At 41.9% G+C, this 16,473-nt stretch overlaps 1 protein-coding gene across 1 annotated transcript; it reads left to right on the forward strand.

Annotated features, from left to right (window-relative positions):
- Positions 1–4,009: 4,009 nt before the first annotated feature.
- TAGLN3 (transgelin 3) lies at positions 4,010–15,088 on the forward strand. The gene is made up of 5 exons (XM_032679963.1): positions 4,010–4,393; positions 4,815–4,996; positions 5,837–6,011; positions 10,543–10,645; positions 14,531–15,088. Exons 2-5 carry the CDS (start codon positions 4,817–4,819, stop codon positions 14,670–14,672), a joined length of 600 nt encoding a protein of 199 aa, XP_032535854.1. The 5' UTR covers positions 4,010–4,393; positions 4,815–4,816; the 3' UTR covers positions 14,673–15,088.
- Positions 15,089–16,473: the final 1,385 nt, after the last annotated feature.

Consider the following 16,473-nt stretch of genomic DNA (forward strand, 5'->3'; position numbering starts at 1 on the left):
CGTGAGAACTAAAATGCACAATCTACCTTCAAGATCACCTTGAATCGTGGGAATGCTGACAATTATATCCACAGGAATTGGTTTGCAGTGCTAAGCTGGCAAGCTGCATGGAAGGTGGTCAGTGACTTACAAATTCCAGAAACACTTCCGGTCATGGCAGTCTTGGGAGCTGCCTTGTTCCGTAGGTTGCAGTGTTAGTGCATTCTGTTCTGTCACACAAATAGGAAGGTCCTTCCTTCCTGAATTACTTTTCTTTTATTCACAGATTGGAGGTGTTCAAACTATGTACTGGCTTGGGGATTAACACCTTCAGAGCTGGCAAAGGAACCTTTTTGCAGGTGAAAGGGAAGATGCTTGCTTAGGTTAGCGCTTTTTGTCTTTGAAATTCTCTAGATTGTAGATTTCAAAGTAATGGGGAAGTTAGAATTTTTAAAATTAATGTTGCTCCCTGATTCTGATATCTCTGCCACTTGTTTTTGCACAGTTAAAATGATGGCAATATTCCAGTAGCTACTTTTCCCTCCTAGTCTGAGTAGTTCTCTTGTGTAGAACATCTCCAGGTATCTAACGACAAAGCAAGGCTGTGAATAAAACCAAGGGTCTGCAGAGCACTTTCCTGCCTTGCAACTCCCTGAAAAAGGCCCTGTACTTTCACCGAGCTTGTATTGGACCTGAGCATCCTCTGCAACTCTAGAAAACATGACATCACACATAGACGTTCATGTCTATTCTCAAGGAGGATCTTTGAGCAGAAACTTTTTCAGAAGTTTTCTTGTGAAGGGAGGTTCTGTAAACTTAAAGTGTTGGGAAGCTTCCTGGTTTGTTTTGTTTTGTTTGCTTGTTTGTTTTTTAACTTGGTTATGAAAGGTCCATTATTTTACAGTGCCATACTGGGAAAATGAAGCCTGGACTTCCCAGCTATTGTAATTGTTGGATAGCTTTGTCTGATGGAGATTGACCCAGCATACCTTGTAAGATAGTGCTTTGGAATGGTTGAAATAAATACAAGGCTCTTTCCGAGGAGTGAATCACCAAACAGTGAATCTAGCAAAGATTAAGGGTGGCTCTGTGTTAGGGTAAGTTTTACTTTTCCCTCTGTGTTCCATTTGGAAGACACTGAAAGCTATTGAGTTACCCTGGATCTAAACGTGGGTAGAGAGCTACTTAATGTCAGTTTTGTTGTTGTTGGCATGATTTGTTTATAGACTTAAAAAGATTTTTAAATTTATAGGGTAATACTGTGATTATCTGAAAGCAGAAGATGAGCCATAGTGCTTACGGGCATAAAAAGCTACTTCAGTTATTCAAGCTTCAGCTCTATTTTTAGTCATAAATTCCAGTCTTGTGTTGCCAAGAAAAGTGAGAGAACAAAATCCATCAGAAGCAATAAGTGAAGTGTTCTAATGGTAGTATTTTTGCAGCTGAAAACCTTCTCCTTTCTTCTGTAACCCATTTCTAACCATCAGGCTTTAATATACCTGTGTCTGAAGGTATATTGTAGGCACCTGTACTTGCCATTTCTTAACTTCTGGTTTTGGTGAGCTAAACAGATAATCCTTCTGAGGCGATTACTGTAAAGGCTCTAATTTTCAGTCCTTTGGCTACTGGAATAATTATATGAATTTACTTCACTCTTCCAACACTTTTTTTGGAGAGTGGTTGTCAGAACTGGATATAATATTCCCATTGCTGTTGCTGCACCTCCTATCTTTCATTCAACCAAGCCCCTCCACCACAGTGTCTTACCCAGCATCTGTGCCCACCTGCTTATCTTCATCACCCTTTGCATTTTTTTTAGCATCTGTTTTGTCGTAGGACAGGGTGCTGCACTCTGAAAAGCACGTTTCTCATGATGGCTGGACTTCAGCTGCAATGAGACATGGTTTTGCCTGCTTCCGGGTAGACTGCTTTCAAGGAGGCTTTTTTTATCTTTTTTGTTTTATTCATCACAGCTCACATGAGCTGGGATCTTCTTAGGAGCCTGGATTTTTTTGGTGTCTTCTAATAACATATTAAATAGTTCAAGCCTGGGAACATATTCTAGTACAAACTGAATAAAATATACACCATCATTAGTGATTCTTTCAGTTACAGTAATATTGCAGTACCTACTAGTTACCAGGTTTATTCTCTAATGTGTCTTGTTGTTTCAGAATCAGCTTAGTTCCCTAATTAGTGTGTCATGCAGTAGCCAACTCTAATGTATTACCAAGCTTTTAGTAAATTGCATCAACACTATCACTTATAAAAAAAATAATTATTCCACTGGTTTTCCCAGGGTTGATGGCACAGAAGCAGGCCAGATGATTTGTTTAGTGGTGCCTTGGAAATATTGGTGAGGGGCTGGTGTTTTTCCAGTCCTCTGGAGTTTTCCAGATTTTCAAAGCCTTGTTAAAAATTTATACTGATGGACAAGCTTGCTTTTCAGCTTTCACAGTATGGAATGGTCCCTCGAGAACAGGTTGCATAGCCAACAGCTGTGAAGGGGGAGACCTGCTCTGCAGCTTAGGAGAGTTAAATTACTCATCCCTGCCCCCAAGTTGGGAAACAGAGTCAGAGGCTGATGCAAAGGTAAGTGACTTTCATGAGATCTTAGTGCCAGTGAGCCTGAACACCCTGGTGTGACCAGAAGCAGCGAAGCAACCTCAGTAGTTCCCTTCTAAACAGAAGAACACAAGAAGATCTAAAAATGCAAAGTAAAGCTTATTCTTGGTGGGACTGGCCAAAGAGTGTGAAGCCCAGCCTTTAACAGTTGCTGGAAGGGAAAGGATGTCAAATTCATGTTCTGCCTCTTACTGTTGCAGCTGCAGCTTGGTCCTTCTCTTATCTCCAGGCTGGGTTTGAAGCCTTGGTTCCTGCGTATTTGCTGTGCCTTCAACAGCATGTTCACTGAGGTGGAAAGCGCTCAAGTGGTGGCCCTGTCACGTAGCACTCTCTGAGTTATGTAATCAAGTGTTTCATAGAGGTTTAAAACTACCAGTGCAGAGAAGAGAAAGCACTAAATGAAATGCCTGTGGAGGACAACAATGAATTCGGTCATCTATGAAATTTTTCATCTCTTGAGTCTGTCAAGCCCAGTAGCACCTGAAGCAGTATAAATCTGGTAATTTAAGGTCTTAAAATGAGAAAGTAATGGATGAAGAGACCATTATGAAACAGATATACAAGGAACTGTATTCCTTTCTCCCCACTTTTTTTGGGTTTTTTTCCCTTCCAAATGCAGCAGGAGGACTTTTCTTGGCAAAAGAGATTGTGAATCCACCTCAGGTTTATCAACTTCCTTGCATATCAAGGTGAATATGAATCATTTGCCAAAAAGAAACTATTTTGTACCAGGGTGGATAATACAGCATGAATGACAGACATTTGACTAAGTCTTGTGTCATTCAAAAAGAAGCAAAGTTATTTTATTTAATATAGGATTAAATCTGTATAAATCAGACCACAAGAAAAGTCCCTTGTCTTAACGTGCGTCCTCTCCCCTTCCACATTGTACCACTGCAGTGGTATAATCAAAATTTAAACTACTGTACATGGGCATAGCTCCCTTGCTATCTCTGGAGTTTAGCTGACTCATACCAGAAGAAAGTAAAATCCTTGTGGTTTGTAGTAGGTTTGCTACTTTTCAGTGATTTCCGCTTGTTTTTAGTGGTTCCAGTTGTTTTCTCAGGACACTATTGCACTACTTGATAGCCTAATATATACTAATGATAGGGTGATAATATTCTGCTACCTGCCTTCTCTTCCTTGACTTTTCATCCTGTTGTGCCCTTGTTGAAACTTTTTATCAGCATTTGAACAGGGAAGAAGAGAAATTATTTTTCACATTCTAATCCTGTTAGCATTGGGATGCAGAGCAGGGAGGAAAAGGGTTTGCTCCTGCTTTGTGGTTAAAAATAAATTATATTTGTGGTAATTTCTGTTTACCTTCATTTAGCAGAATGCCTCTATTTGTATTTGTAGCTATCTGTCGGTGGGATGCTTGGTGCAGTTTGGGTTGATGCAGACTAGGTGGAGTAAATCTGAGCCTGTGGGGTGAGCAGCGCAAGGCTGAGGAAAGATGCATGAAAACAGACTGCAGATGGGTGAGATAAACAGGATCCCCGGGCTGTGACTGAGTAGGCAGGCCTCTTTAATGGCTCTTAGCAACGCCCCTGCTCTGACCCTCCTCATATGTGAGGGAAATCAAATCAATACACTCCTCTTCAAACCACGATGCTGCAGCAGCAGCAGGGCATTGTGGCAGCCTTCGTCTCCTAAATTCATCAACGCTTCTCCGTTTGCTGATCTCTGGATATCCATCCTTGCATCTCTGCTGAGGAAGACTGACTGCATCTTTAATCGGATTGCTTGAGCTCCCATGTACAACCTTCTTCTTCTTAGCAAGTATTAGGTAGGCAATTTTAAAGTGCTTTTGGATTTGCAGGCAGCTTTAACACTGATCTGAGAACCCTGTTGTATTCTCTGTAAACATAGCAGAAGCCTCTCTTTAAACCTACTCTGTTTTAAATTTTGCTTTTCTTCTGTTTTTGTGGTTGGGCAGGGGGCACTGCTGTTTTTCCCTTCCTTTAAAAAAAAATGTTGTAGCTGATTTGTGCTTTTGGAAAAGGATATTCCCTCGTTGATCCCTCCCCTGTTCTGTGGAACAGCTATAACCGGTGCCATACAGTTACTTTCCATGTTCATGAACATCTGTTCAGCTCTCTAACATTGAGGGCAGGCTGCTCACTCTGTTATTCTTTAGTTTTCCGGTGCGTACTTCAAAGCTGTAGATCAGGACTCTGCCCACTAAATAAGTTCTACCTTGTTTCCAGAGATGGCTAACAGAGGACCAAGCTATGGCTTAAGTCGAGAAGTTCAGGAAAAGATTGAACAGAAATATGACCCGGAATTAGAGTCTAGGTTGGTGAACTGGATTATTGTCCAGTGTGGAGAACACATAGAGCACCCTCCTCCTGGAAGGCAACATTTTCAGACCTGGTTGATGGATGGAACGGTAAGTGTTTTGTCCAATTGTACATTTTCATATGTTTATATGCACAGTGTCCTTATGTTCTGTCTTCCTCCAGCTAAATTCATCACAGCTCATGGTTGGTGCAGAAATATACATCTTAGTATCTAATTTATTTCCTTTCAACTAAGAGTCTTAATCTCAAAAGATAAATTATTCTACTAGTGCACTGGGATCAGTACAATATTTATGATTCTTATGAGTCATGCATGTTATGACTCATTCCTTCAGCATCTTTTCTCATACAGTTAAATGTGATCCATTTTAAAATCAGGTGCATACTTTTCTCTTTAAGAAATAATCAGTGTTGACAAGGAAAGCCGAAGAGACAGCAAATTTGAAGGATTGAATTGTGTCATAACTGTCTTCTTGGGAATAATTCTGTAGCTACAACACTGTATTCCATTTGTTTATTGAACAACAGGCAGATGCTGCTGTTTGCAGTGGGCTGTAAGACTATGCTAATCATTGAATCTCTGCCAAAGTGACTTTAACAATATTTCAATTGACATTGCTTATTTTTGGCTTGGGCATGAGGTTTCTTCTCTGTCGGTTGTTATATAACCTCTACCAGTGATTGCTTTGTTGTTTCTAGCAGATTAGGATTTATATGGTCAGGCTATTGCCTCAGTTAATGAAAGCTTTTATGCTTTTCTAATTTACTGTGATTATTATCAATTCACTTCTTTGTTTTTATCTGAAGAAATTATGTCTCTGACAGAAAGTTGCCAGGTCAAAAACATTTTGCAGCATCATTTCATGTGCAGAAATTGCCTTCTAGGTTGGTGACTTTTTTCTAATTTTGTTTCTGTCTTTATTTCTCAGCTGTTATGCAAATTAATAAACAGTTTACATCCAAAGGGAAATGAGCCCATCACAAAGATCTCTGAATCAAAAATGGCTTTCAAGCAGATGGAACAAATATCTCAGTTCTTAAAAGCTGCTGAAATCTACGGAGTAAGAACAACAGATATTTTTCAGACAGTGGATTTATGGGAAGGTAAAAATAATAAACTGGAAGTCAGCTTGCAGTCTTCATTTTACTTTGATCTGCATTTTGTCTAAGACATAGTCTCTAATGTAATTATCTTTTGTTTCTGTTTGCCTTACCTCATTACTGTGTTCTTCCCGTGCTGCATTATCTCCTCTGAGAGATTTATATTACCCTGAGGGCATAACGGAACCTTTCCAAGCTCATGTGTTATCCAAAAGCCCATCATTCTGATAGAAATCCACAGACCTGATAAAACAACTGTTCTCTGTGCTAATTATTTCTAAGTAAATAGCTTCTAATAACAAGTATGGAAACCTCTGATTTTCTGATGACAAGATTTTATTGCAGTTTTCAAATTACAAGCAAAGCTTTAATTGGAGCTATAAAATGCATTCCCAGGAGCGTGTATGCCTCTGTGAAGCTTATAAGGCCTCATTTATAATTAGTGAGAAGCAAATCTCACTGCATAATACCATGTTAGCTGAGCTGCTCTCTCTAAGGAGAGAGTCTTTTAAGAGAGGTCACTATGGCAACAGCAAAAAAATTCAGGGTGCTCCTGTGATTTTGCAGTAAGCCAGGTGAAGGCTGTCTCCATCCCATGTTCGAAATGGAAACTGCTTGTTCTAGTTGCTGAAGAGCTGAGTCATTTGTACGTTCATGTGGCTGGCTTTGCCCACTTCTGTGGTGTTGATGCATCCCTTCATGGTGCTTTAACCAAGTACACTGTATATCCTGCATCTCTCTGGACAAGGTGATGCAATGCTTTGGATGAGGGCTCGGAGCAAGGACAGCTGCAGGGTAGTGAAAGGCACATTTGAAAGGGTCAAAAATCTGCCTTGAGAATGAAACACTGGGAAGAGGAAAACAATCCACTGGGAACGCTGGTCAGCATAGTTTGTGTAGGAGCACACATTGAGAGAAAAAAGTGGGGTTTGTTTTCACAGGCAGTCGGGATATGCGGAAGAGATCACTCCTATGAAGGACAGCTGGAGGAATGAAATACTAGGGAGCTCATTGTGAATGGGTTAGAGGGAAAGGATATATTGACAGCTGGAGGCTGGAGTTACTGGGATATGTAATGGTCTCAGAGTGCCAAATTTGCTTGACAAAACCATACATCTGGGGGCCAAGGGCAGGATTGTTTCTTCCAGTTCAGTCTTTACTGTTTCATCCAATCTACCTTTAAATGTCTTAAATGAAGGGATTTTCACTTCCCTGACATAGCACCTTCCCAACCCTCAGCCTAGCAGGCTGTTGACAGAGAAGCTCCATCTATCTTGTAAAGGATGATAATGGCTCATTTCAGATGTTCTTTGCAGTCTTTTGCAACTTACAATGGCTTCACACCACGCAAATGAAAATACAGTACTTTGATCCTTACTAGGAAAAGGACTTGCTTTGAAGACAAAAAGTTCCTAATGATGGTGGCTGTCTCCTAATTTCTCTCTTTCACTCATCACCTTTTCTCAACAGATGTAAGGAAAAAAGGTAGTAACTTCCAGAGGACAGGAAGTCAAAACACAACTTGCAACCTAGGAGGGAGACATATTCACTGTTATTTTAAGACTTCCCAAAGCTAATCTGTCTCCTCACTTTCCCACTCCCTTTTCATTCTTCCTGCTGCTCATTTCAGTGCTGAGATGAAACAGTATGTCTCTCCAGCAGTGAGTCACTGCAAGCTTTTTGTGTCTAACTGTAACTCTGACCTGTAGCATCTGTCCTTCAGGGATGAATCATCTGAACCTGGATGCATCAGCTGGACAGAAAGGACAGTCTCTTTTTCGCTATTTCATAATTGCAGCACTCCTACTCCTCACACCATAACTTCTTTAGACAGAGAGATGTCAATGTTTATAGTGGAAAAAAAAGGGTGTGAGTGAAAAACAGCTTTTCCCTGGCACTAATTGTTTTCTGGGAGCTTCTGCTTTGAAATTCTTAGCAATGATTAATGAAAATGTTTTAGGATACAATTTGCTGTTGGCTGTTTCAAACTCACTGAGTCCATCTGGTGCATTTTTCTCCATCTCTGAGACTTCTTGATCCAGGGAAGTATCACCTCTCTTTTGGCCCTTTTTTACATAAATGCATTGTGCAGATACCTCCTTGGTATGTTTCCAGGCAGGCAAGAGGCGGCTGCACCTCTGGGTATTTGTTCAACCTTTGCAAAAAAGCATTTCAGGAATACTAGGCAGAGCAGTTCTCCAGCTTTGTGCTTGAACGTTCCCCTCTCTGGACTTGTAGAAGAGGCCCTTCCAGAGAGGTTTCCACCAAAGAGAAAGGCATAAGACATGAGCAGAGGCCCCTTCCTCCTTGCACTGGCAGTGCCAAGTTCCTCTTGGAGGCTGTGCTATTCCAAGCACACTGCAGAGGACACTGAAGATGCAGGCGTGCCATCAGCGTGGGTCCCTGCAGCACGACTCAGGGAGCTGGAGCTGTGGGCCAGGTGGGCAGCCCCTGTGGCTGCCAATAAACAAGTACTGGAGCTGAGGGAAGGCAATAACTAGGATTTACTGCAATGCCAGAGTCAAGTCTGGCTTCAGAGAACATGTATGATCCTTTCTGTCAGGTGGCTGCAGCATTAGGTGACTTTCTCACTGGAAATTTAAAATCTTTCACAGTGTTTTTTTTTACACTGACCATCAAGCCCCTTGTAAGATTTGCTAGAAGAGGTCAAGTGACAAAAGACCATTTGGATTTTGGGTCTTTCCTCACTCACAGCACCCCTCATATGCAGCAAGGAGTCTCTGCAGAGCAGAGCCATGGCCGTGGCTTTGTTTTGTCACGTGTTGTTCAGCTCCCACTCACTCTTTTTCCCCTGCAGCATCTCCGACTCGTCAGTGACAAATAAAGCAGAGCTGAGCACAGAGCGTGGGGGGGCTGCCAGATGGCTCTGCGAGGCTGATCATCATGTTTCACCGCCTGTCTTTTGTTTCTTTTTCTTTTTTCTTCACTTGCCGTCACTATTCAGCTGATTCACTTTTAAATCTTTCTTCGCATCCCTTTTCATCCCAGTCAGTCACTGCACTCCTTGTTATATGGGGAGGCATCCCAAGGACGTTGTATGTGGCATCTGTTGCAGCATATGGTACATCTGCTGCTTCGGGGAGCTCTGAGTGTCTCTGCCTCGCTCTCCTCGGTGCGCGCCCGTGTACGTGCGCGTGTGGGATGTCGGCTCTTCAGCTGCCCTCCTTACGCAAGGACTCGCCTGATGCAGTTTGCATTAACAAATACAGTAAAAGGAGGATTCTGGGTGACCGACAATTCATTTTCTGAGCAAATGGTCCTCTGCAGATAGGATTCTGATAGACTGTAGTAGTCTGTATGACAGCCACAGTTGGAAGCTGATAGGTGTTTTCAGCCTTGGCGTGTCTTCCTCACCTCAACCACAGTGTTAGGCATTTAGGTTTGTACGAACCAAAGCCCCAGACTGAATCTGCCTATAATCAGAGTGATACTCAGTATAAACACAGACAGTGCAGTGCTCGCTTCCCTCTACGCTCCAGCTGGTGTACAGTGATATTCCTTGATACTGAATCACTGGAGGTATTTCTGAGATCTATTATCATCATCTCTCTGGTATCTCATGTTTTTATGAATTACTTGCTTTCACACATGAAGAACCATAATCAGATCTGTTAACTAGATACATTACTTTAGGAAAGAGGGTGGAATGGAAAGAAGGGGAGAGGAGTCATAGAAACACTTATGAAAGAATTTCAGAAGAAGTGAGAAGCAGCAGGTGGATTTCCAACAACTTACCACCTCACACAATTGGAAATACCTGCTGCAAACTCAGTTTTGCTAGAAAGTTTTCCAAAAGTTAGCATATCTAGATTGGGCAATGAGTTCTATAATTTTTATTTGGCTAAAGATGAGATGAGCCGTGACTTTTTGAACTGAGGAATGAAGTAAGACAGCATAGGGAGAAAGGGAAAGAATAGTGGACTGGATGGCAGAAACTGAAGGTATGAAAGTGCAGAGAATTGAAGCCAGTAGGAAGGATTAGGGTGGTGATTTGATGGTTAAATTGGGAAGAACTGATAAAAGTTATCTGCACAGGAGCTCACCAGGACTGCTGTGAGTTTTGTTAGCACAGGGATCAATTTTACTCTGAACAAAATGAGACACAGCACTGTTATTTGATACACTGTTCTCCTTCAGACATATTTTACTGAGTATATTACCATTATTTGTACACCAAAGTAATCTCTTCTTAGGAGAAAATTTTACCAAAAAGATTATATAGCCTTAAAATGGTACGGCGGAAGGCATTAAAATAACCAAAGGCCTAGAAACCTCGAAGTGTCTGAATAATTAAGTTTCACTTTAACACTATCCCTTTGTTGACATTTTAATAAGCTCTTTCATGCCAGCACCTCCATTTTAGCAATAGTAAAATAGCAGTTATAATGCTATTAATGCACTTCTTCAGGGGAGCTGAGGGAGTTAGTTAATACATTGTATAAAACGATTTATTGGTGTGCCAAGCTATTTGTTGTGCAAGGACATATATTAACTTCACTGTCTGGCTTTCTAGGGAAGGACATGGCAGCAGTGCAGAGAACCTTAATGGCTCTAGGCAGTTTGGCAGTCACCAAGGATGACGGCTGCTACAAAGGAGATCCATCCTGGTTTCACAGGTAAAGTCCAGAGCTGCTCAGAGCTGTCTTCCCTGGAAAGCTGGTAATATTGTGTGCCTTTAGAATTAAAGGAAATTTACTAGGAAAGCAAAGAATGAATCTTTCCAAAGTTTCCTTGTAATGGAGAGATTTTTCTCTCTGGAGTCTAGAGAAGGGAATCAAAGGCCCAGGCAGCAATATTTTCTACCCTTCACTGGCTCCCAGCATTCTAGCTGTATGTCCTGCCCTATCTTGTTGGCCTAAAGTTACACCAGGACTGCTTGGGGAGGAGCCCCATGGGAGCTGTGTACTGCAGCTTTTTCTCTTTGTAGCATATCCATCTTACTGCTTGAGGTACCTGAACTGATCACTGAAGAAGATGCATAATTTTCTTGTTCACAGACTTTATCCCTGATTCTCGTTCCCTAGAAAGAAAGCAACGATACTTAGCAAATTAGGCACCAATTTTGATGACATTCATCTATTCAAAAGATTCAGCTAATCCTCAATATCCATATATGAATCCAAGGGAATGACAACGGCAGCAGCCATACAGATATGTGTGCCCTAAGAGCAGCTGGCAGCAAAAGTGTACACTTTTGCCTCACGTCAGATAGCAGACAGAAAGACTAATGAAGGCTGTTATGGATGTCTGGAAACCCCCATATAGTGAGCCCTTTACCAAGCAGAGACAAGGCATGAAGCCTTTTTCCCTTTCTCATCAAACCAAAAATTGTATCATTTCCTAGTCTTCTTTTCTCTTGGGGAGCACCATTTATCTGTGAAGAAATCTCTTGTCTTGGCAAAGCTGTTTAGTTGTTCTGAACCTCCTTTTGTTTTGGCTAGGGAAGCTGAGAAGCAGGGACAGGAAGAAAAGGAAATCCTCCCACAGGTAGCCCTCCTGCCCCACAGGCATATTATCGACATGAGATTCTGCCATCCAAGAGTATTTCTTACATGGAAACGTCTGAGGCATGTTAGCAAAAAGAATGCTGACTGCACTTCTTTTCTTCCCTTGAATTTTCTGATGTCCAGGAGAGGCTTAGCAAAAATAAAGCAAACTTCAGTTTGTTTGTCTTCAACCTTGAGCTGGTTAAACTGAGTCTAAGAGAGACTTGAATTTTAAGCGAATAAATGCAAACTCCTATGCATTGTTTATATGAAATCAGGTTACATTAACTTAATACGATGCACAAATAGATTTATATTTATGGAATATAATTGGGTTTAAAATTGATTTCAAATCCAGTTACATGCTTTAATATAAACCAGACATGAAATCACTATGACCCAGACAGGCTTATTTGTTTTATGTAACTAAAACAAAGTCCTTCATGGAAAAATTAATTTTCATCCGGACTCTTAATTGTGGGTTGGAGCAGTTTTCATTGGCACAGATGAAGAGGTGATCACCTCCCTTCTCCTCTAGCTGGCTGCCCAGCCCCTACTGCTTGGATAGCCAATCCATATCTGTTGCAGCCCCTGAAATACCCTTTCATAGCCACTAATTTAAGGAAAGCTGGTGTTAAAATATGTTGCAGATCAGAAGTTGTTTTCTGAGTAGCTTACCCATCCCTTCAGGCAGACCAAGCCCCCTTGCTGCCACACAGTGTGACTCATAATTCAGGGCTTTCAGGCTGATTCTTAATCGCCTTTAGTGAAATTGAGAGACCAATATTAGATGGTGTAAGAGTACCCGTGCAGGGATCTACAGTGATTAAGATAATGCCACACTTGAGCTAAGCCATTTAACCTTCCATTGCCAGTGTCTCATATAGCTGGTCCCACCAGGCCTGATTCTCCCTTCCTTGCGTGCCCCACCAAGGTTCATGGATCCATGGCTGTTTGTTATCCTGTGGTTTGCCAACCACAAGCACTGGTGTAAAGTTGGCACAAAAAGGTAACAGATCGGTTTGAGGTAAGAGTGATGCCAGGTGATGGCAGGGAAGCCAAAAAGAACTTGACATAGTGTGAGACATTGAGAGGGAGTAGACTTGCCCTCACCCCTTTTTCTACAGTCTCAGTTAAGGCCATTTCCACCCACCTAAAACCAAATTGTGTACATGTTGCTATCTGTAAGACCATCATATACTAAATGGGGTGCTTATGATGGTAAAAATAACTCTATATAATCCGAACTGTATATATAATCAACTTTTATTAGCATACCCAGGCTTCCAGCTAGTCTCTTTTTTTATTTCTTTTTTGCAGTTCTCATTTTTTTTTCTCTTCAGTTACTTTTAGACTTTCTGTGGAACTACTCATCAACACAGCTGAAAATCCTAGGAGGAAAGAGAAAAAATAATAGAATGCTTTCCTGTTTTTTTAATTAAAGTAGAGGCAGACACAGTGAACCCGAGATTCAATTAGGTAATAGGAGTAGTTCTAAAAACATCCTCTTGTGGAGATCCTGGCAGCAGTTCCATGACAGTGTAAGTATTCTGGAAAAGACATTAAGCAGCAGTGAGAGGGGCTGCTTTCTGAGGCACCCACGGTTCTGTGTGCCTCCCTCCAAAGCAGTGTGCTTATGCTTTCTGATGGGAGGTGTGGAATCTGAGAGCCTGCGACAGGCCCCTATAAGCCCTCTTACTAGTCAATACATTACCACTGAAGACCCATTCTAAAAAATGACAGGTCAGTACTGGTTTCCTGTGGATCTTTTTCACCTTTCTGCTTTGCTGGGCTTTCATGTGGATGGGGGTTCTTCTCCTGCAATGTCCTGAACACCCTGAGCCTAGCAAAGAGTGTAAGTGCTTTTCTGGACTTGAGCCAAGGTTCTTAGTACAGTACAGGATCTGACCCTCATGGAGAGGATCATGTTGATGGTTTTCAATCACAGCAGGTACCTAATCTAGCATTCTCATCTAGTGGTGGGGTGGGGAGAAAAGGGGAACTGTAACTCGATGCCGTAACCTGATCCCAGGGTAAACAGACACAGCAAGGAAAAACATTGTACCTGGGTGGGAGTAGGGTGTGGTAGATGGAAAGCCTCCCTCGGTCTGGAGCTCTGCTGATTCGTATGGCTCGTTTGATAGGAAGAGGCTGATCCTTCTCACTTGTAAATTGCCTGTTTTCTCCACCTTGTTGCAATGAAAGATTAATCCAAGCCGTACAGTTTCTTGTCGGGCTACAGAGTGCAAACTTCTGTGTTTCTTCTTTATCACTATGGCCCTCAGTGCTATTTTCAAGGAGATAAAGGCTCCTTTTACATTCCAGCAAAGGTTCATTAATCTGAAGGGCTTTTGAGACCTAGGACACCGAACAGAAGTGGTCAGTGTGTCTTGACGGAATTTAAAGGACTGTCATACAGTTAAGACACAGGTGCAAAGGGAAAAGTCTGTTGCTTAGAGGTGAGAGATTTGGAAATGGAAACAGAGCAGTTGTTCTGTCCTGAGGGCAACCACCGTCTACTCCACAAAAATGAGCAAGTCCCTTCACCAACCCATTGTTGCTCTGGGGACATTCAGATCTTATTTACTCCACTGAGTTAAATTATGCCAATTTGTACTGTTGCTCTAGATGGGCACCAACTTGTAGTATAGCACAGGTAAGTGTCTCATTGATCAGATCCCATGGGCTACAACTGTTAAGAGCTATAGGGTTTAACACAAATTAACCCTATTTTGTGTGTTATATATAGCACTACATAAATATTTTACCTGTCACAGCTGCTAGAGAAGTCCCTCGGGCTTCTGGAATAAGTGGTACAGTGAAAGTCTGAGGCTTGACTAGAGCATTACTTCTAACTGCAGCAATTAGCCCAGCCAGTATTGTCCAGCACATGGGATGGTGCAAATGACATTACAAGGGACATAAGCCAATTTCAGATTGCTTTTTGTGGTCCTCTGAGCATATGGAGAATGATGGCATGTGTGTATGTTGCTTTTTTTGTGTGTATCTGGACAGGAAAGCACAGCAGAATCGACGAGGATTTTCAGAAGAGCAGCTTCGTCAGGGACAGAACGTAATAGGCCTTCAGATGGGCAGCAACAAAGGAGCATCACAGTCGGGTATGACAGGCTATGGAATGCCAAGGCAGATTATCTAAAAACGTCTCTGTCTGTGGAGAAAACACTCTTTCTGCAGCATGGTCTGTTAAGAAAAAAAAAAAAAAACACACAACAAAAAAATTCTCATTAGTTCCTTTTCTGCCTGGTTTTTAATAGTTAGTGCTCTCTAAGGTTTGGGGTATTTTTGGTTTGGTTTGTTTTCTTTGCAGCTGCAAGAGTTCATCTATGAACTTGGGTTTTTGTGGTGGTGTGTATCAGTTCACAGCACGTGCGCACTGCTGCCTCCTACTTTTCACTTCTGAACTATGCAAAGACAATTATTCTGTATTAATTTATTTGCGAAGTGTTATCTTCCATATTTGTCTCACACTGCACTTGTATTTCAACCAGTAACCTCGTTCTTCAATTCAGTGATGATATTGTTTGACCTAAGAATAAAGACAAATTAAAGACACCTCTTAGACTCATTATTTAGAGGTAAAAGCAAGTAAAACTAATGACCACATGGTACAGTGCAGAGGATTTAGGTATTTTCAACAGTCAATCTGTCCCATCTCTAACCCAGAGCCCTGTTTGAGTGACTCCTTGCTGTAGTGTTTTACAGTGTTGTTACAGGTTCAATTTAGTGTTTCTCTAAAGGCACATCCAATGAATTTTCCCAAAAAGAAGAAAAGATTTATTATCCATTGAGTCTGATTCATGTAGTCCCACCCAGTTTAACTACCGTGCTGGGTCAACTGCAGCCCACAAACTTGTGGATCAAGCTAAAATCCATTTAATAGGGAAAACAAAAGCTGCATATTAAAATAAAGAAAAATAAGGAATTAATTCACTCATTTCCCATTGGCAGGCAGACGTTTAGCCACTTCTGGAAAGCATGGCCTCAGTATGCGTGATGGTTACTTGTTACTACAGTTGTCCCCTTCCTCCTCCTTTTCCTTGAGCTTTTGTTGCTGACCTCGACAAAGTATGTATGAAATATCCCTTTGGCCAGTTGGGGTCAGCTGTCCCGTCTGTGTCCCCTCCCAGCTTCTTGCCCAACCCCAGCTATGGGGGCAGAATGAGAAAGAGAGAAGACCTTGGCATTGTTCAGGCACTGTTTAGCAGTAGCCACCACACTGGTGTGTTATTAACTTCTTTAGTCACCAGTCCAAAGCACAGCACTCTGGAGGCTCCATCCCAGCCAGACTCAGTACAGCCGGCAGCAGACAAGTCTCCAGACTTGGGGAATTCTTCACTGTGAAAGAACAGTCTGTCAGTCAGAGGTGAGAACGGGCGTCATCTTCTGATAGTTGATACTGTATCAAACAAAACACAAAGCAAGGTGTGTCTTAAATGCAATGGAAGAAATAGAACAAAAGTACCAGAACAATTCTGACCTGAAAAATGCCCAGAGTTCAAACTCAAACAATCTCTAAGTGTGGCCAGTGGTTCATTCGGGGGCGGTTTGCTGAAGTGTCAATGGAACTCTCAGCCACAGTCATCTGGCCACAGGAGCACACCAGAGCTAACTCCGCATACTTGATTTGCTGGTCAGCTCAGGTTGCCTCGGGGCTGTGTGGCACATACACTTGAGGCGTTCATGCAATTTTCTCTGCAGGGTTTTCTTGCTGTTAACTGTCTCTGCTGTCTACACTCGCAAAACTAAATCACTTTTTCCCCACAGGCAAGTGGGCTCTTTTTTTTTTTCCTTTTTAATTCATGACAGGCTTCCAAGAAGGCCTGAAAATGTAATATCTAGTCAGGTAACAAACAAAGAGTAATCTGTTCTGACAGCTCTCTGAGTGGCTACATACATAGGTAGGGGTGACTTCTGTCTGGCTTTAAACCCAGTGACAC

This window comes from Chiroxiphia lanceolata, chromosome 2 (assembly GCF_009829145.1).
Source record: "Chiroxiphia lanceolata isolate bChiLan1 chromosome 2, bChiLan1.pri, whole genome shotgun sequence".
NCBI classification, from domain to species: domain Eukaryota; kingdom Metazoa; phylum Chordata; class Aves; order Passeriformes; family Pipridae; genus Chiroxiphia; species Chiroxiphia lanceolata.